General features: G+C 46.4%; 1 protein-coding gene and 1 long non-coding RNA gene across 2 annotated transcripts in view; one reads left to right on the top strand and one right to left on the bottom strand.

Annotated features, from left to right (window-relative positions):
* The window catches only part of LOC115475119 (lymphocyte antigen 75-like), a gene marked incomplete at its 5' end in the record, with an annotated part of 231,824 nt that overhangs the window by 53,486 nt on the left and 157,155 nt on the right, over nt 1-21,183 (bottom strand). Inside the window, 5 exon segments of the mRNA XM_030210860.1 lie at nt 3,119-3,288; nt 7,576-7,743; nt 7,916-8,038; nt 9,879-10,049; nt 17,064-17,238. Coding sequence (XP_030066720.1) covers nt 3,119-3,288; nt 7,576-7,743; nt 7,916-8,038; nt 9,879-10,049; nt 17,064-17,238 — 807 coding nt within the window.
* LOC115474392 lies at nt 347-2,845 on the top strand. Its single transcript, XR_003942849.1, has 2 exons — nt 347-923; nt 967-2,845. It is a non-coding gene; the product is annotated as an uncharacterized LOC115474392 (long non-coding RNA).

Here is a 21,183-nt window from a genome sequence, read left to right as displayed (position 1 = left end):
GCAGAATGCCTTTTCTGCTGCCAAGCTGATTTCAGTGCAAACTGCCAGTGCCGTTGGGTCTGCTGGCTGTAGTGAAACAAAACAATGGGCCTGCAGAGGGGTACTAAGAGACCTTTTCAAATGGGACATTTAAAAAGAGGAATGGAAACAGAGCCTGTATTAATTTAAGGTTGTTCTAGGTCAGCTCCCACCTGGACAGTTCCCACCCACCAATTCCCACTTAACCAATTCTCACCACAACCCAAAAAATGCAAAACACATTGATCTCCTTCCATTTCCTCTTCCAGATCATTTGTAGGTGCCTATAGGGATATTGTAGACACGTACACGGTTTACACGCATTAAAAATGTTAATGCGCCTATAACGCTGCTTAGTAAACAGGGTCCTTATTATTAAGTAAATTTAAAAAAATGCACAAACGTTTCCCACTCCCCGAAACACACCCCAATTCCCACTGGAAACCAAACCAAACCAACAAAACAAACTTTTACTCGCCCACCAGATTCAGCTGCAAGTCCAAGAAAATTACCATTAAAACAACCCATCGTATTTGAACCCAACCCTCATCCGTAGGATTGATACAAAACAAGCTTTTTTTTTTAACACAAACCTTGCTGTCACCAATTCCAAGAGTCATCATTGCTTGATCTTCCTGGCAACGACTCAAAGAGCTTCACTTCTGTTCCTCGTGATGCCACGCGATACTACATCACACAATGCAACGCTGCTATTTATAGGAGTTCAGACGGAACAAAAAAAAGAGACCTGATACTACAACACTGTGGAAAAAAAAAGAACTAGATCCCAGTAAGAAAAAAAACTTTGCAGGATGAGAAACAATCAGGAGGGAATTGTCCCCCTTGAGTGGGAATTGGTCAGAGGGGAATAGTCCTAGGTGAGAACTGTCCAGGGGGAACTGGTGGTAGGGAACTGTCCCGGTAGGAACTCAACAGATACCATTTAAGGTATATGGAAGCCAGGGCAATGCATGACTGTATGACACCTTCCCTTTCAAAGAAAAAAAAGGAGTATTATATAGCTCTATTTCCCTTAAAGCATCAAGCTATTCTTTTGGCATGAATTGCTAATTTAAATAAGCTTTACATTTCTTCAAAGCATGTGAATTCTGTGGTGTACACACAGTAAATATGAAATATTTGGTACTGGGGCAGATTTAAAGATGTTGACACCCATAAGCAAGGCCAAACAGCAGATCCTAGAGATTAGGGAGCCAGAAAGATGCAGAATATGACCATAATGGCACACCTCTGAAACAGCACTAACACTTGGGTCTTAAAGTAAATGGTAGAAAGCTCCTCTCTGGTCTGAGTATTTGGTGCTGTCAAAATTTGGCTCCTTACGCAGTTGCCTAGGCTTACAATCCATGTCTATTTGGTACAACATTCAGCAGTCATGTCAATTACAACTCTATTCAACCCATTTGCTGCACCACAAGCTGAAACATTAAATACTCAAGTACATTCAGGTGTATCATTAAACTAGAAAAACATGCATGATAACCTATTATTAAAAAACCTCTTTCCATAGCTTCAGACTGAGAGAAACACTTGATAGTAAATGTCACAAAGCTTTAAAATATAAACAGAATTTAGAATAGGTCAAGTATCAGTGTAAGGCATACAGTATAACCTGTTCTATCCTATCTTTAGTGCACATGCGTATCTGAACAGCTTTTACGTGGGGGGGGGGGGGGGGGAGGGAGGGAAGGAGGCAGAGACTGGATCAGTTGTTGCATCCCATCACAGATAATGTTCTTTCACAAAATGAAAAAAAAAAAGGTTCCCATATTGAGGCCAATCATGGCCTCTACCTTCTTCTCTAACTGCAATGGGGAAAACAAAGCAAGTTCAAGAGGTTCCAGATCAGTAACCTGCCTCCTCCTTTGAGCTTCTGGGTCACTCAAAACTGGGGCTGGGATCAGATGCCACAAGCTTTCATTTGTGACTACTATGGATTCCCCCACTTCCCCCATCTAATTTCATTCAGTCAGTGCAACAATAGTCCTCAGTTGGGGACTATATGCCAAGGCTTTTTTGGGAACCCTGCAATTATGGGTCCTAAGTCTGGCCATGAAGTGTCACCGCTGCACAATGACTGGGACTTCTTTTCCACTCTACCCTAGAAGCTGTGACAATTACCCTAGAGGCTGTGACAATTACCCTCTGCAACAATGCCAGTTGGCTTGTGAAGTGGAAGCTCTGAGAAAATCAAGCTGAGGTCTTCTGTGTACCAATGGGTTAGCCCTATCTGAACAACTTTATCACTCCCTGAGAAGAGATTTTGATTGTCCTAATGCATAACGAACTGTTAAACCAAAGTCATTGTTAGTGACATTGTTTTGTTTGGCTTAGTAGATGTGCTAGCTAGATCATTTCTTCTAACCAAAGGTTGGATTTTTTTTTTTTGCCAATTTTAATACAAAATATCTTTCAGCGTGATTCTGAAGGATTTAATTGCTAATTTAAATCTAGACAAGTCTGCAAGTGCTCGCCCACAGAATCTGTCATAAATGCATGAGATAAATCTGGGAAATATGGAATTTTCAAATGAAAAAAAGACCCAGCATAACTAAAGAAAATCTAAACCCTCGTTACTTTGGAGAACAATCAGATATTTTAAACTAGCATATACAAGCTGCAACTATTGATCTTATTAACTGTCACTGGTGAATAGTTAAGACTTAGCAGGAAATTAAAAGCAGAGTACTATAAATTGTGTTCATGCTTGTTTTCATAACCTATATGTTTTTCACTGCACATCTTATTTAACCTTTTAAACACCAGCTTTGTAAAAAAAAAAAAAACAAGAACCCCCCCCCCCCCCCCCCCCCCCCCAAAAAAAAAACAAAACAGAAAACTAGGTTGCATGGATCAATATCTTCTCCAAACATGACCTGAACATTAGCAGATAAAAACAGAAATCTCAAAATCCTGAGGAACGACACAATGATGAACAGTACCATATGCTTCTTTTCAAATCTTACGCCTTATCAATTTTCTTACATTTTTCTCCAGGAATTAAGTCTTTAAATAAAAAGCTGCCTTTGCAGCAGCTAGATGTGCAAATTGAAAATGCAAACATTTAGAAACAGATCTAATTGCCATCACTGATGAACATGCTTTCATCTTCATCCAGATTACGCTGGTAACGTACTGGAGAAAAAAGGTCTGCTTTTTTCTTTTTATAGAGGTACACAACCAGTCCAGCAATGAGCGCCAGGATAATTATCACAGCAAATGCGATAGCCACACCAGTGTGATTAGTTCCTGCAAGGGAAAAAATGCTCAATTAAAAGTACGTAAAGATTATTAAATATCTTTTGAAATTAAACAAGCAACCAACCTAATGTTATCATAGGGTAAACTGCAATGTTTCAATTCTGTCAGGAAAAAACAAATGTGATTTTACTGTACTCTTATAAATTAAGTAGAGCCTGAATGAAACCAAATCAGTGACCAAAACTGGCCACTTGGTTTCGGTAGAAACCGAAGCTGAAAATGAAACTGGCCAGGCTCTGCACATCACCTCCCTCTCCACTTCCACCACTGCCTCATGCAGCCTACCTCCCCCACCTCCTGGAACCACCCAGTCACCCAGCCCCCCCCCCAGTCCCAACTTAGAGGTGAGCGATTCACAGTCGCTATCACTCCAACTGTCTGCACCACCAAAAATGGCTGCAGAGACCTTCAGTTCCTGCCTATACTGGGTTCCAGTCTCAAGATGGCTGCCGTAACCTTCAGTGACAGTCTCACGAGACTGCTGCTGAATGTCTTGGCAGCCATTTTGGCAATGGAGACAGAGTGAGAGTAACTGTGAATTGCTCTTGCCCTGGTTAGGCCATTAGACCAGCTGGCCGACAAGTGGGTCCGGAAGGAGGGAAGGGAGGTTTTGTGTGGCTGTGTGCATTGATGGCAATGGTGGCAGCAGGGGGAGGGGGTGGTTTCAGCCAAAAATGCAGGTCAGTTTGGGTGCCGAAACCAAAATTTGAAGAGCCTCTAAAATTAAGGTATTCATATTTGAACTGCAGTTATATCCCCAGATTGCAGGAATCTTTATAGACTACCTTCCTGCCATCTGTTTTGACAGGACACATTTAGTTTAGTTTTGAAACAGAGCAGGGAGAAGAGTAAATTAGTAGAAGGAAAAAGGCAAGAGGAATTAGATGGTCATGGAGATGATGGGGGGACAGAAATATAAGGATTGGCAGATATAAAAGGCTAATGAGCCTAGTTATAGGCTTGCCTGAAAAGCCAGGTATTGAGCTTCGATTGGCATATGGAATGGGAGTGGAAATGAGCTCAAGTGTCAGGGAGGTGTGCAAAGAATAAGCAGCAAACACCCACAGAAGGTCAGCTCTCCACAGGAAAACCAACGGTAGGCAAAACAAACAGTGGATCCAATAAAAGTCCTCTCACAATGAGTGTCTTCCTGAACAAGGTCTTTATTAATAGTAGCACAATTGACCCGACACGTGACGTGTTTTGGCCGTGAGGCCTGCGTCAGGGGTCTAGTGTTATCTGAAGACAAAATGCCTTGTAGGTCAGATGAAAAAACAGCACTAAAACTGCTAAAAGAGGTATCCTTTGGTCACAAACCTACTGTTAAAAAAAAAAAAAAAGTCCATAAATGGAGATCCAAGATTAAATAATCTAGGGGAGAAATATAACACAGGAACTAATTAAACGGCAATTCTTGCTCTGCTAAGAAATTGTACATCTTCTTCTTAGTGCTTCTCCATTTTAACTGAGGTTATCAGTGTTGAAACGTGGACAGGTTCAGTAAACATATTTTTTTTACCCCAAGCCTTATTAGCACTTGCGGGGGTACCTTAAAAAGAAGGTACCACCCAAGTTCAAAACATCTGGCTTAAGGAGCAAAAATTGTTTCCTCCGTCTTCTTGTTTCCTTAGAGACATCAGGAAATAGCATTATTCTGAAACCCAAAAAGGGTTTCTCTTTATTCCGGAAAAACAGACGGAAAATCCAGTTCTTATCAGGCATCAATGCAATAGTCGCCACCAAAGTAGCAGCCGTCGCCAAGTCAGAGTCAGAGGTCTCAAGCAAAAGAGAGACATCTATCGGTTTTTCTTGATTCAAATTTTTTCCTGGGACATAATATACTTGTGAAAAGGGTGGAAAATCCTTTTCCAAGATATTCAAAACTTCAGAAAAATAACGTGTCAACATATCCAAGGGAAGAACATTTGGTAACCTTGGAAAATTGACAAATCTCAGGTTATGATTTTTAGTGAAATTATCAAATATTTCCATTTTTTGCCTTATATTTGTCACATCTTTTAACATCGTAGTTTGTATTGTTTCCAACTTCATAACCCTTTGATCAATTTTTTTCTACTTTTTCATTCAAAACTTTAGTCTCTTCTTCCTTTTTTTGCAATTCCATTTCAATATGCTTTACTTTTGGTAAAACCTCATTAACTTGTTTAAGGAAAAGCTGTCCCAGGTTAGAAATTAAGTCCCACAAAACATCTAGAGTCACTTCTTTTGGTTTTACCGCTAACTCTTTAGGAAGTTCAAACCTTGCTGAAAACTGCTCACGATCTTCACTTCGACTCTGTTTCTCTCCCTTCGTTTCCCACCGGCACTGTGGGCAGACTGCCCTCCATTCCCTCCTCAGATAGAATCGACGCTTCTCCCCGGCGTACTCCTGGGTCCGTGTCTTCTTCCAAGGGGGACCCTGTCGGGTCAGAGAGGAAGGAACTTGCGCTGAGGGGTTAGGGAGGCGGAGTTCGCGCTGCGGGGCTCAAAGTTGTTTTGAGACCGGGTGAAGCCGAAATCTCCCTTTCGCCGACGTTCCCTACCAGTGGCATTCCGCATTCAGGTACAACTGCTCGTGGCCTCAAAAATTGGTCAATTGGACCCGGTAAAGGGGGTTGAGGCGGGGAAGCTCTGCCCGCTATTCTCCCCCTACGCTTTGGCATCTTGAGAACGAGGTTCGGAGCGTCCTAACAGAGCAACACCATCTTGGATCTCAGTTGTTACTTTTTTTGCACTTTATAAAAGCCTCTGAAATGCATTCATTCCAACCTGCTGACATGTACTTGTACACTTATTTGGTTGCTGAATTTCCTAAGTGCCCTTTTCTGCATGTAAAACATGTTTTATACATGGGAAATGCATCAGAAAATTACTAGCAGAAGCCTGCTGAAACTCAGTGGCAGGTCTTGTTCATTAGCTTTGGCAGTGGGATTCACCACAGCCCTGTACTGTCACCATCACTTACTGTATCCTTCCTCCCTATCCCCAGCCTTCATTCTCTCTCACCTTTAGATCAATCCCTACTTTGGTCTCTCTCTCTCAATCTGCTTTGTCCTCCACCTGCAGTCATACTCACTTCCCCATCCCAAGTGGTCCCTAGGTGCTCTAAGCATCGTAGAGTTGCTCATTTCCTCAAGTGACCAGATGTGTATATGTGTGGTTGCCTGGGTCCTAAAAGTTGGGTAATCAAGTCCTGAGAGTAGAATCTGAATGTGGGGGGAGGCGAAGGTTAGGGCACAGCAGCGTGTGGACGTTCAGTGACTGTATGGGATATGTTTATTAAAATTTTGCTTAATCGCTTTTATTTTTACAGCATGTCAAAGTGATGTAAATAAAATAATATACAAAAAAAAGATAAATACTTAGAATAAGAAGGCCATTTATATATATAGGAAAGTCAACAGTCGTACCAAGAAACTATCACACTGTCTTCCCAGCAGGAATTCAGAGCCAACCTAGACAAAAACTCAAGTAAAAAAAAAAAAAGAGTGGAAAGGGATGTGAGAACAGTGGGAGACAAGGGGTGACTCAGCTTCTCCCTTCTGTCCCCCTCCTCCCAACCACAAACACCCTTTCCCTTCTCCCTTACACCCAAGGCTTCCCTCCCTTTCCTTTCTTATCCACTTGTATTCTTCCTCTTTCCCTCTCTCACCTGACAGATACTTTTAGGAGGCAGTGTTGTGGGACAAGCCACGTGTGAGTTTAGGATGGTACGTATCTGAGAAAGCAACAGTAACCCCTTAAGTTAGAGAGTGGTGATGGAATCATTTAACAAAGCAGAGCGGGAGCAAGCGACAGCAGCCATGCATGGTGCTGCTTGAGCTGGATGTGATGGAAAGAGCAAATCAGAAGCTCTATGCAAAGAGACTGCATGAATTGGAGGCCAGCAATATGCACTGCTGGAATATGCACTGCTGGAAAACAAAGGTTGTGACACTTAGCTATGGAGCGCTGGATGTGCTACTGCCATTGTAGGTGTTGGCCAGGCCCAGAATGAGTAGTCAGAGTGGTGGCATGATGATTCAGGGCTGCAGGGTTGAGTTCCAGGAGGTCCCAGATTGCCACTCAGTCTGTTCATCCCAATACCACCTGCAGCAGCAGCGGGTTCTGGGTTCTGAAGCTCACAGTACTTCAGAGGGGAAGGAGAGGTGACAAGCGTGTGATCTGTTAGACTGCGCACAGCATATATGCACACTCATGCATGGACCTGTGCAAAAAGGGCAATGCTATCTGTTATTATACAAAGACAAAGAGAGAATGAGAATGCATACTTACCTACAGGACTTTTGCAAACAATTCTGCTTTGAAGACCTTTACAATTAACTTTCTGCCACATTCCGTTTGTGGATAAAATAACACCACAGGTACTATTCGTATCTGGTACTCCAGTGTCCCAATTGACATAGTCAGCGACTGAACCATCCACCCATTTTATTGGCGGACCTGCAAAAACAAACAAAAAAAACAGATAAGATTGTGTAGAGTTTAATTTTTTTTGGTCTTTGAAGCATTCTAAGTGTTTAAGAGTACAGTTCATAGTATATTAACATTTTGGAGATTCTGGCAAATAATATTTCTCCATCATACAGTATGACAAGACACTTTTATTTCTTACTTGTGGAGCCAGGTGACAATCCTAGCCAGACTTTTGCAGTAATGATGGCATGATCCTTGATGTGTTTGCTGACAAAGGCATTTTCTTCTTCATCTTTAATAGTCAGAAGTGTTGAGGACGAGTCTGAGAGAGAAAATGGTAGTAGTCAAAAATTGGAAGCACCGAGACCTTTCCTTTGCACCATTTCTGTTCACCAAAGCCAACTCCCCTTAAAACTTGTGAGAATGTGTTTTGCCGGTTACAACAGTGGAATCAATATTAAGGCTTTACCTTCAAAATCCAAATTAATAAAACATGTCACTAAAGATGTACACAAACTCGCTTTTAACAAAATAGGTGGTTCCTGCTAAAACACTGTACTTACAATTTTACTGTCTAGACAACACATAGACAGTAAAATTTTTTAATTTGCTTGCAAATGAAAACTGCATAGCCGATTGTATGTAAAATAAGAAAAACTGGGAAATGAGTTTGCATTTTCTTTGGTGCACATATATCTGAAATAACTACATTAAAAGCCCTATAGGGTCAATATTCAAAGCGATTTAAACAGCCAAGAGAGGCTCCTGGCTGTTTAAGGGGCCCCTTTTACAAAGGTGCGTTAGGCTCTACGTGTGTGCAGTGCTTGCCAAAATGAGACTGCCACCAGGCTACTGCACCCCCTGGTGGTAATTTCAGATTTGCCACAAGCCCATAACGCCTGGATGATTTATTTCCTCCCACGAGGCATTTCTGGCGGTAATTGGTAGTTGGTATGCGTGAGCGCATAAGCCCTTACCGCTAGATCAATGGGTGGCGTTAAGGGCGCAGGCCCGTTTTAGGCGCGTGCTGGTTTCAGTTTTACTGCATGCCCTTTTCCCGTCCCATTAAAAAAAGCCCTTTTTTTGCAGACGCCGTAAAAACTGGCCCGGAGTGCGCCCAAAACATGCGCCTACGCTACCGCAGGCCACGTTTTACTGTGGTTTAGTAAAAGGACCCCTAAATTGCTTGACTAGGGCTAACCATAGATATTTATTTATTTGGATTTTGCTCACACCTTTTTCAGTAGTAGCTCAAGGTGAGTTACATTCAGGAATATCTTTGCACAGTGTGCCGCACAAGTTTTCCATGCACATAATTTGAGTACATTTAGCTTTCTGTGTGTGATGGTGTCAGGTGATGAAAACACTTCTGTGCCTAAATATGAGCCTTGTGAAAATTTAGTGTGTAAGAGGTTTTAGCAAGGCTCATATTTAAGTACAAAAGAACAGTCGCAGATGTATGCTGGCATGCCCCCTCCCATTTGACAGATCCGCACATATTTGATTACATTCAGTTTGAATACATGATGAAGTATTGCGCCATGAAATGTCCATGTGATGAAGTGTCTCAGTGATGATGTGTCAGGTAACAAAATGTCACCAACCCGTATCCTTGTAGTCATTTTATAAAAAAACTCCATACTCAGCAGAGCTTTTTGTATAATACTTGGGGAATTGTGAACATCCTGACTTGAACATTCCCATTCCTACTTTAGACATCTTATGCAAAATGGGGCCTACGTTTTTTAAAGACACTAGGGGTCCTGTTTACTAAGCCGCGCCAGTGGCTTCTGCGTGACATTGCCAACACAACCCAAAGTGAATGGGCTGTGTTGGCACTAGTGCACAGCCAGCCTCGCTAGCGGCTTAGTAAACCCCAGCAATGTAGACACCTGCTATGGAGAGGAAGAGAGAGAAGGGAGGTTTAGAAAATCAAGTAAACATATAAAACTACTGCATTTTGGGTCTTTCTTTGCCTGGTTATCTCTCTGTGTATTCGTGTGTCCTAATGCATTCAATATTATGGAATCTCACATGGGGTGGTTCAGGGCTTAGGGGTAAATTCAGGAGAAACACTCACAACAAATCAATATAGAGCCACTGTGTCTTTAAAATAAAACTGCTCTACTTTCACAGCTAAATAGTTGGAAACAAAAACATACCAAGTTCCTGGCAGATTTTATTAGCTTCCTCTATGGAAAAGACCGAGAAATTGTATAAGTGTGAGTCAAAACCATAGCAATGGTCTTTATATTGAATCCACTCTCCACTATCAGAATTCCAGGGACATCTGGATGAACTTTCACTTTGTAATGATTTTTCTTCTGTAAAAGCTGAAAAGCATTATTTAAGTTACAAGAAGATATGGAAAACTCAGCAAAGTCCTGCTAAAAACATTGATGGTTGTTCACAGACAAAGCATTTCCCCTAGAAACTTATCCTGTATTTTCTAATGATTCAAAATACAAACACACACACTTTTCTGTGCCTCAGTAACTTTTGTAAACATATTTAATGATGTTGAGGAGTTTCAGGCCAGTTCCCTACATCTGCAAACAGTTCTCTCAACTAGTTTTCTAAATATAACACTTTTACATTTTGTAATTATTTCCTTTTTCTTTTTTAAAGGCAGGGGGATGGCAAGATGGGCATCTACCTGGGGTGACATCACTGAATACCTTCAGCGATGCAGTTGTTCTTGCTTGAAAGACTGGCTGGCTGGCTTTGATCAGGCATTCCTGCCTTTCAATTCATAGGCTCGCAACAGCGCTACCAACATCTTTTTAAAGACGGTAAAATTATGTATCATACCTGATAATTTTCTTTCCCTTAATCATAGCCGATCAATCCATAGACTGGTGGGTTGTGTCCATCTACCAGCAGGTGGAGATAGAGAGCAATCTTTTGCCTCCCTATATGTGGTCATGTGCTGCTGGAAATTCCCCAGTATGTCGATATCAAAGCTCCATCCGCAGGACTCAGCACTTAGAGAATTACACCCACAAAGGGACACTCTGCCCAGCTCACCACCGCCGAAGCGGGGGAGGGGAAATATTCCAGTGCACCACCACCAGGGCGGTGGGCGGGAAACCACACCCGCCGACGCAAGGGGAACTGGCTTATCCTGCTACCGCGGGAGGAGCTGACTTACCCTAACACCGCCGAAGCGGGAGGGATACAAAGCTACCCTACAGCCACACAAAGCGGGAGGGAGCACCGGCATAATTTAGTTATCAATCCAGCCACCGTCTAAACGGGGGGAGAGGAAGCAGCAGCTCACTGTAACACAAAATCGTCTCAACTCGAAGAGACTTCAATTGGAAGAACTTGAACACGAAGTCCTCGTGAACAGGAAATGAAGACTGAACTTGAACCTGAAATTTAACCAGAACACAAACAATACAGATATCTGGGAGGGGCTATGGATTGATCGGCTATGATTAAGGGAAAGAAAATTATCAGGTACGATACATAATTTTACCTTCCCTATCATCAAGCCGATCAATCCATAGACTGGTGGGATGTACCGAAGCAGTACTCACCCAGGGCGGGACATGGAAATCCCTGAACGCAACATTGAAGCCCCAAACTGGGCCTCGGCCCGAGCAGCCACATCCAAGCGGTAATGTCGTGAGAAGGTATGAGCCGATGACCAAGTAGCCGCTCTGCAAATCTCTTCCAAGGAGACAGATCTGGACTCCGCCATCGAGGCTGCTTGTGCTCTAGTAGAGTGTGCCTTCAGCTGAATAGGCGGAATCTTCCCTGCCGCCACATAAGCTGCCGCAATCGTCTCCTTGACCCAACGTGCCACTCTAGGCTTAGATGCCTGCAGACCCTTACGAGGGCCTGCGAACAGCACGAACAGGTGATCCGACTTCCGGAAATCATTGGTCACCTCCAAGTATCTGATGATGACCCGTCTAACATCCAGGTATTTGAGCGCAGGGTACTCCTCTGGGTAATCCTCCCTATGAAAGGAGGGTAGGTAAAGCTGCTGATTCACATGGAATCGAGAAACAATCTTGGGCAGGAAGGAGGGCAATGGGCGAATCGATACTCCTGCCTCAGTGAATCGCAGGAACGGCTCTCTACACGAGAGAGCCTGGAGCTCGGAAACTCTTCTGGCTGATGTGAGAGCCACCAGGAAGACCGCTTTCAGCGTCAGGTCCTTCAGCGATGCCCTTGGCAAGGGCTTGAAGGGAGGCTTCTGCAAGGTCCGTAGTACCAGATTGAGATTCCACATAGGCACTATCGAGTGCAGAGGGGGGCGCAGGTGATTAACTCATTTGAGAAAGCGTACCACATCTGGCTGTGAAGCCAGGGAAGCCCCCTTCAGGCGACTCCTGAAGCAAGCTAGAGCCGCCACCTGGACTTTCAGTGAACTGAGCGACAGGCCTTTCTCCAGCCCCTCTTGCAGGAACGCCAACACTGAAGAAATTGGAGCAGTGAAGGGCGATACAGAGCCTGCCTCGCACCACGATGCAAAGGTACGCCAAACCCTTGCATAAGTGGTAGAAGTAGAGCGCTTCCTCGCTCTCAGCTTACTGGCAATGACCTTGTCCGAGAAGCCCTTCTTCCTCAGCCGCTTCCGCTCAAGAGCCAGGCCGTAAGACCAAAGGGGGAGGGATCCTCCATCACCACGGGACTCTGATGTAAGAGACCCCGCTCCGCTGGCAGCCGCAGAATGCCACCCACTGAGAGTCTGACTAAGTCCGCATACCAGGGACGTCTGGGCCAATCCGGACCCACCAGGATCACCCGGCCCGGATGCTTTGCCACCCGGCCTAGCACCCTGCCCATCATGGGCCAAGGCGGGAACACATAAAGAAGCTCTTGTGCCGGCCACTGCTGGAGAAGAGCATCGACTCCCAGAGATCGAGGGTCCCGTCCTCTGCTGAAAAAACACTGCACTTGGCAGGCTTGGCCGGCCCCAGCGTTTCGTGATGTCCAAGAACGCCCGAGCAGACAGTTGCCACTCTCCGGGATCCAAGGTATGGCGACTGAGAAAGTCCGCCTTGACATTCATGTGGGCCGCCGACAGCTGTTCCAGATTCGCTTCCTCCCACAGGCATAGCTTCATGGCCTCCTTGGCTACAGGGGCGCTCCTGGTACCTCCCTGGCGATTGACATAGGCCACAGCCGTGGCATTGTCCGACAGGACCCGTACAGGCCTCAGCACCAGTGCCGGGAGAAACTCTAGAAGCGCCAACCGAATGGCTCAGAGTCCCAGGAGGTTGATGGACCATTTAGTCTCTGCAGGAGACCAGAGCCCCTGCGCTGTCCGTCCCAGCCAGTGGGCTCCCCAGCCCGTCAAGCAGGCGTCCGTCGTGACGACAACCCACTCCGGGGTCGTAAGAGGCATTCCTGCGGACAGTTTGCCTGGCCTCAGCCACCAGCTCAGTGCCTTTCGCACCGCTGGATCCAAAGGAAGGCGTACGGCATAGTCCTCTGAGACTGGAGTCCACCGCCGCAGAAGAGAGTGTTGTAGTGGTCTCATATGAGCCCTGGCCCAGGGCACTACCTCCATCATGGCCGTCATGGAGCCCAACAGCTGCACATAGTCCCAAGCCCGAAGAGTAGAGGAGGCTAGGAACTGGTCCACCTGGGTCTGAAGCTTGACGCTCCGGTTGTCCGGCAGGAACACTCTGCCCACTTGGGTGTCGAATCGAACTCCCAGATACTCCAGGGACTGAGTCGGGCACAGCTGGCTTTTCTCCCAGTTGATGACCCATCCCAGGGAGCTCAGAAGAGCAATGACTCCGTCTTTAGCTCTCCCGCACTCCGCATAGGAAGGGGCTCGGATCAGCCAGTCGTCCAAATAGGGATGGACTTGCACTCCCTCCTTGCGGAGGTAGGCCGCGATGACCACCATTACTTTGGAGAAGGTCCGCGGAGCCGCAGCCAACCCGAACGGGAGGGCTCTGAACTGGAAGTGTTGGCCCAGCACTGCAAAGCGCAGAAAGCGCTGATGAGGCGGCCAGATGGGAATATGTAGGTAAGCTTCCTTGATGTCCAGGGAGGCCAGGAATTCTCCCTTTTTCACCGCAGCTATTACGGAGCAGAGGGTCTCCATCCGGAAGTGCCGAACTTTCAAGGCCCGATTGACTCCCTTGATGTCGAGAATAGGCCGAGCAGAGCCTTCTTTCTTTGGCACCACAAAGTAAATGGAGTAGCGCCCCTTGCCAAGCTGATCTACTGGCACCGGGACCACCGCGCCCAGGCGGATCAGGTTGTTCAAAGTCTGCTGCACGGCAGCTGCTTTGACCTGAGACTTGCAAGGAGAGTTTACAAACCCGTCCATTAGGGGTCGGCAGAACTCTAGCTTGTAGCCGTGTCTGATGACTTCCAGAACCCAAGCGTCTGAAGTTACCCTGGTCCACTCGCCCAGAAACGAGGACAACCTTCCTCCTATCTGTACTGGGCCATGGACCAGGTCCCCGTCATTGGGTACGCGACCCTGGGGGCGGGCCGGAGGACGAACCTCCTGGACGGCAGTCCCTACGAAAGGAATGCTGCTTGGGGGAGAAGTTCCGTTTGAAGGAAGCGGAGGCAGAGGAGGCCGACTTGCCCGGGCGATACAGACGGGCTTCCTGGAATCGGCCCTTAGAGGAACCAGGACGGGCACTGCCGGCCCAAGTCCTGACCTCCGGCAACCTCTTGCCCTTGGACGTGCCCAGCTCCGTCACGATCTTGTCCAGCTCGTCCCCAAAGAGCAGCTTGCCTTTAAAAGGCAGCTTGGCTAGGCGAGATTTAGAGGCATGGTCAGCAGACCAGTGCTTAAGCCAGAGCCACCGCCGCACAGAGACTGTCTGAGCCATACCCTTGGCCGAGGCTCTCAAAACATCATACAGCAAGTCTGCCAAGTAGGCCAAACCCGACTCCAGGGTCGGCCATTCCGCCCTCCAGGAAGGGTCCGAGGGGAAAGCCCGCTGCAAAACAGTCAGACGCCCTAGCCACGTAGGAGCCGCAAACCGAGGCTTGCAAACTCAGAGCGGCCGCCTCAAAGGACGACTTTAAGGCCGCCTCCATTCTCCTGTCCTGGGTGTCCTTCAGGGCATGCCACCTTCCACCGGCAGCGCCGTTTTCTTAGTCACGGCAGTGATTAAGGAATCTACTGTGGGCCAGACAAAGGATTCCCGTTCCCCCTCAGGTAAGGGGTACAGACAGGACATAGCCCTGGCTACTTTCAGGCTCGCCTCAGGGCCATCCCATTGCGCTGAAATTAAGGTCTGCATGGCTTCATGAACGTGGAAGGTTCTAGGCGGGTGCTTCGTTCCCAGCATAATGGTAGAGCCAGTAGAGGCTGAGAGAGAGCCTTCCTCCGTAGAGGCAATCTTCAAAATGCTCATGGCCTGCACAAGCAGGTTGGGCAAATCCTCTGAGCGAGAAAGCCGCGCTGCAGAGGGGTCGTCCGCTCCAGCTGAGCGAGGATCAGTCTCTTCCATAGATTCCGCTAAGGATCTCTGGGAGAACTCAGACACGCTGCCGTCATCCACATCAGAGGAGACCGAGTCCCCCGAGGGCGCTTAAGCTTGGAGGCCTCATCATCCCGATCAGACAGGTGGGCAGGGGCAGTGTTCTGCATAAGAAAGGCTTGATGCAGCAGCAAAACGAACTCAGGGGAGAAACCCCCCAGTCTGTGCCGCGGCCCTAGAGGCGCCCTCCATCTGCGCTCTCAGTAGCGGGGGAGAGGCGTGTTGCGCGTCCAAAATGGCGTCCGGCGTGAAACTCCGAGAAGGAGCCACACGGGAAGAAGGGCGTTTTAATTTCGCCAACTTCTTACTGTCGCCCAATTCAAGGGCGACCAAGCTGTTAATGTCTCCCATCTCGAGGGCGGCCCGAGAAGAAGCCGACCGAGCCACGTGGCCGGTCACGCCCGGGAGGGCGTCCATCAGGGGATGGGCGCCTAAGGCGGGAAAGGCCGCCGCGCCACTGGAAAAACCGGTGAACTCTCCCGGTTCCGAAAGGGCGACTCTACCTTCGATCCTCCTGCTTCCCCGTCTTTTCGCGCCCTTGCCATCCGAGGCCATAGCCACGTGGAGACCGTTCGGGGAACCCCCTGCCCGCTAGGAAAAGGTAAAAATTACCTGCTTCTTGCTCCCAGCAGCGACGACTTGTTCCAGTGAGCAGCTGCAAATGGACGTCCTTTTTGAACGTTTTAAAAATATATATATATATTTTTTAAACGGAGCCAGCGGGAGGGGGGAGAAAAGGAGGGACCTGGCACCACCAGGTTTGCACTTGCTCAAGAAGAGCCCTCAACCCCAGGTACTCAACAAAACCTAAACAATTAGGCTTGGAGACCTAGCCAGAGCTGCTGCTGTGTGTGACCACCACCTACTGAGATAGAGAACATACTGAGGAGTTTCCAGCAGCACATGACCACATATAGGGAGGCAAAAGATTGCTCTCTATCTCCACCTGCTGGTAGATGGACACAACCCACCAGTCTATGGATTGATCGGCTTGATAGGGAATAAGCCATTACATTACTGACTGGACAAATTTTTATATTGAAGACACTGATATTCATTTATTGGGATAAGACCCCTGAGGCAGGCCACCGGCTGAAACACAAGTACTGTGTCGGGTCTTTGATCAATAAATCTTCTGAAGCACCCAGATTGTCCTTGTCATCTCTGGAGTCTGTGGTCAATTTCCCACTTCCCTTTTTCTCTGCCATGGTTTTAATACACATTTATGCTGTTTAACCCTGTATCTAGTGGAAATTTAGTGTTTCACTGTGTGTATTACAAGCCTTCATGTGACAGAAGAAATACCTACAACCGACTGGGACACCCATCTCAACGTTTTGCTGCCTAACAAGCGAAAGTAAAAGTGCTTTAAGGTATAGTCTGTTTACAACCTAGAATTGGGGGGGGGGGCAGGGGAGGAGCAGAATATAGGAGCACTTGGCACGTAAATCCTGAATACATTTTACAATCCCTGCAAATTAATATATCATGTCCTAAACTAAATCATTAACACCAACATTATCAGTCAGCTAGTTTCTGTAAATGGACTTGTAGTGAAAATAACTTCATTGTACTCTAGAAGGTACCGACAGCACCGAAAGTTCCACAGCATCAGTACTATGCAAATGTAGACACATTTGGAAATTCTCTGCAAGAACACAGATAAACTGCTGAACAATTGCATAAAAATTCAGCAAACTGGTGCAATTCCATGATTTGCAAATTTTACACAGCACTGACACTATTCTGATATTACACACAATAATTCAGTTTTTCACACAGTAAACAAATAATTTCTCCCATCTATGCTTATGTGCATCATAGCTATACAGAATACAAATTGTATATTAAAAGTCAAATTATAAAGCTTACATTTTGTGGGAACATAGCAAACTGCACCATCAAGAACATCCATACAGTTCATACGATTCAAAATTCCTTTGGTATCCAAAGAGACACAGTTTCCTGTAGTATTGGTCATTGTGAATTCCCAAGGTGTGTAGTCAAGTGCACTTCCATCAGACCATTCAAAAACAGATCCATTTCCCTATTAAATCATAAGAAAATGCTTATGTAGTTCAGCTACACACAATGCTAATGAATAGTAAATAAACAGAACAATGGGTTAAGCATGGATTGTTTATCTCCAGATACCTGGATTCAATTTTTGAATTGGGAAAGAAATCAAATCTGCATCTAAATCTAATCGTCTTCCCTATTAACAGCACTTCCCCTTTGCATTCTATCATAGACAACGTTTATCACTGTTTAGCTAATAGTAAATTTATAGGATAATTTTTCACTTTAATTACATTCCATCATTAAGTTAACTAATGTACTGCATTAAAATTTAACATTTTATTAGTATTAATGATAAAATTCTTCCCAATAACTCCAAGGTCAAGGGTTTGAATCCAGCTTTTGCAAAAATAGAAGAGTGGGCAAGTAGATAGATACTAATATATTAGAATCATTCTGATTTAACATTCTTTCATAACTACAGTCATTGTCATATATTCCAGTCATCACCCTTGTCAAAATACTGAAGATATGTATTATGCAACCACACATGAAGTATAACCTCAAGGTGCAATCAAATGGTAGCTTGCCTGTGCTCATGACCTGAGTTCAGATCCCACAATGGGATTTCTTTAAATTTAATAAAGGTGAACTTAAGTTGTTGTTGCTTATAGACTGACCTAAACAACAGTGTATATCCATCCAAGCCCCAGTACGAGTCCAAACGACCTTATTTTACATCACATACAGCAAACGCTAAACTGCTCAAATCCAAAACACCAGAGCCTTAGTCAGCTTATGGCCTAGCCCATGAACAGTACATGGAGAAAGGTACCATGATTCCCACTGCACTGCTGATGACACATCCAGTTATCATCCAGGGCTGGATTAGAAGTGTAGAAGTTGGTACTCATGGCTGTGGCCACTGTTCCCTCTAAGCTGTGCACCATTTGGTAAGAGACAGCAAAGCAGTTCTGCCCAACTGGTAGACTGGGACTTGTTCTGTTTACCTCCCGCACCACCCTGCTACCCTCAGCTGCTGCTTTCCCAAACCAGCAGCAGTGGCAAAACAAAAGACAGCCACTGTGCGACCTCGTACATACCTGCGGCTGCCAGTCCCCTACCCCCCCCCCCTCCCCCGGCACTTCTTGTTCTGGGGCACAGTCAGCAGCCATGGGTATTACAGTGAGATCTCGCAATGGCTATATTTTGTTTTGCTGCTGGATTGGGGAACCAGCAGCAGCATTGGGGGTGTCGGGGGGGGGGGGGCAGAAGCTGGATGGAAAAGTGGGGAGAAAGGGCAGGGATTTGACATATTGCCTTTCTGTGTTACAATCAAAGCGGTTTACATAGTATATATACAGGTATTCTGTCCCTAGTAGGCTCAGAAACTAATTTTTTTTGAACATAGGGCAATAGAAGGTTAAAAGAAGAGGCAGCAGATGCTGGACAGAAGGGGGAGAGAAGAAGGCAGACGCTGGATGGAAGGGGGAATAAATAAAGAGGGCAGATGGAGAGGGAAGAGGAGACAGTTGGAGAGGGAAGAGAAGACAGTTACTGAGAGACTGGGGAATGAAAAGAAGTGAAATACAAGAGCTGGAGTAAGGGAGAGAGGTGGCATGCAGTAGGTAGATACAATAAAGAGAGGGAAATTGAGGACGGGATAGTAAGAAAGAATTAAATCTAGATAAGAGTCAGAAAATAAACTGAAGAAAGCTGAAAGGCAGAGGAGAGAAAAATTACAAATTGACAGGAAATCCTGGCAAGAGAGTTAAGAGATGATGATGAAAGTAGAAACTAAAGACCGGGACCAACATAATTGAGAAAAGTAAATGACCAGGCAACAAAGATAGGAAAAAAGCACTTTATTTTTAGTTTAAGAGAAAGTAGTGTGGTACATGTGCTAATTAATATTAATAAATAAAAACAGAAAATGGAAATGGTGTTATTTTTTTTACTGATTTAATTTTAATACCTTTTTGACTAACTTTCAGAGACCAAAACCTTTCCTCAAGTCATAAGTACATAAGTATTGCCATACTGGGAAAGACCAAAGGTCCATCAAGCCCAGCATCCTGTTTCCAACAGTGGCCAATCCAGGTCACAAATACCTGGCAAGATCCCAAAAAAGTACAAAACATTCTACACTGCTTATCCCAGAAATATGTTCAGAACCCTTATTTTATCATCCTCACCTTAATATTCCCTTATCTCTTGTTTGTCCTGTTTGTCTGTCCTAATTAGATTGTAAGCTCTGTCGAGCAGGGACGGTCTCTTCATGTTCAAGTGTACAGCGCTGCGTACATCTAGTAGCGCTATAGAAATGATAAGTAGTAGTAAATAGTGGATTTTCCCCAAGTCCATTTAATAATGGTCTATGGACTTTTTCTTTAGGAAGCCATCCAAACCTTTTTAAAACTCCACTAAGCTAACCGCCTTTACCACATTATCTGGCAACAAATTCCAGAGTTTAATTACACGAGTGAAAAAAATTTTCTCCGATTCGTTTTAAATTTACTGCAATGTAGCTTCATCACATGCCCCATAGTCCTGTCCTGGCTAATGAGTTGTGAGCCCTTGGGTCCCCCGGGAGAGCGAAAGGAATGCCTCAAGTTCCCCCAAAGGACAGCCGAGCACCCCGACTTCACCCGCGGCGACCACCGTTCACCAGAGGTTGAGCCCCCAGCTGCAGGTGGCCAACAGGACTTCTGGAACCGCGGGGGTGGACGGACTGACCGGACACAAGGGAACTAGCCTCCCAACCTCAGCAGGGGAGAGGAGCCGGCAAGGAGCAGCAAAGTCCAGGGACAGGCCAGCGGTCAAGGCAGGCGGTGAGCAGAGTCATCCAGGGACAGGCAACAGGTCAAGGCAGGCGACGAGCAGAGTAGTCCAGGGACAGGCAACAGGTCAAGGCAGGCGGCGAGCAGAGTAGTCCAGGGACAGGCAACAGGTCAAGGCAGGAGGCGAGCAGAGTAGTCCAGGGACAGGCAACAGGTCAAGGCAGGAGGCGAGCAGAGTAGTCCAGGAACAAGCAAAAGGTCAAAGCAGGCGATAAGCAAAGTAGTCCAGGAATCACCACTAAGCTGGAGCCTCACGAAACAGAAGCCGAAGCAATATGCCTGTCGCGCCTCTCGCGCTGGGCGCGCTCTCGAGGACCTTGGCATACCTTCAGGCTTCTTCCCCGGGAGCGCGGGGTTGTGAGTCCTTTAGGCAAAATCACCTTCCAGGTAGAGAGGAGATAAGACTGGACCGGTACTCCGGACTGGAGTGCTACACCGGAACAATCGGAACTGGAACGCACCGGACGGGTGCGCACTGGAGCGGGGCCCACTGGACTGGACACACTGGAATGGCCCCGCTGGACTGAAACATACGGAAGTGGAACCCGCTGGACTGGAACACACTGAAGCGGAACCCACGGAACTGGAACACCCTGGAACTAGGCTTCACCTACACTTGACTGCCCACCCCCTCGGGTTGAGCCCTCAGGTTCTGGCAGCCGGTAGGACTTATAGGAACAGCAGGAATGAAGGTCCAGGGGTGCCCCCTGGCACCTAGGCGAAGGTAGGCAGACAAGCAGGGTCTGTCGGGTTCTGGCAGTCGGCAGGATTCAACACTGTCTCTGGAGGTGGCTAGCAAGACGGCTAGCCTAACACTAGGAACAAACACAGACTTGGGATAATGGCCAGCAAGGGCGGCTAGTCTAACACTAGGAACAAACACAGGCTTGGGATAGGGACTAGCAGGGGCGGCTAGTCTAACGCTAGGAACAAACACAATCTTGGAATAGTGACTAGCAAGGGCGGCCAGTCTAACCCTAGGAACAACCACAGTGAACCAGTAGAGCTAAGCACAGGCTACAAGCCACACGGTGCCTAAGCTGGCTAGTCTATCACTGGAAACAAACACAGAGAACTAGCAGAGCTATGCACAGGCTACAAGCCACACGGTGCCTAAGCTGGCTAGTCTATCA

This window comes from Microcaecilia unicolor, chromosome 7 (assembly GCF_901765095.1).
Source record: "Microcaecilia unicolor chromosome 7, aMicUni1.1, whole genome shotgun sequence".
In the NCBI taxonomy this organism is placed as follows: Eukaryota; Metazoa; Chordata; class Amphibia; order Gymnophiona; family Siphonopidae; genus Microcaecilia; species Microcaecilia unicolor.
Note: the sequence above shows the minus strand (reverse complement) of the source record. Positions and strands in the feature narration are given on the sequence as shown.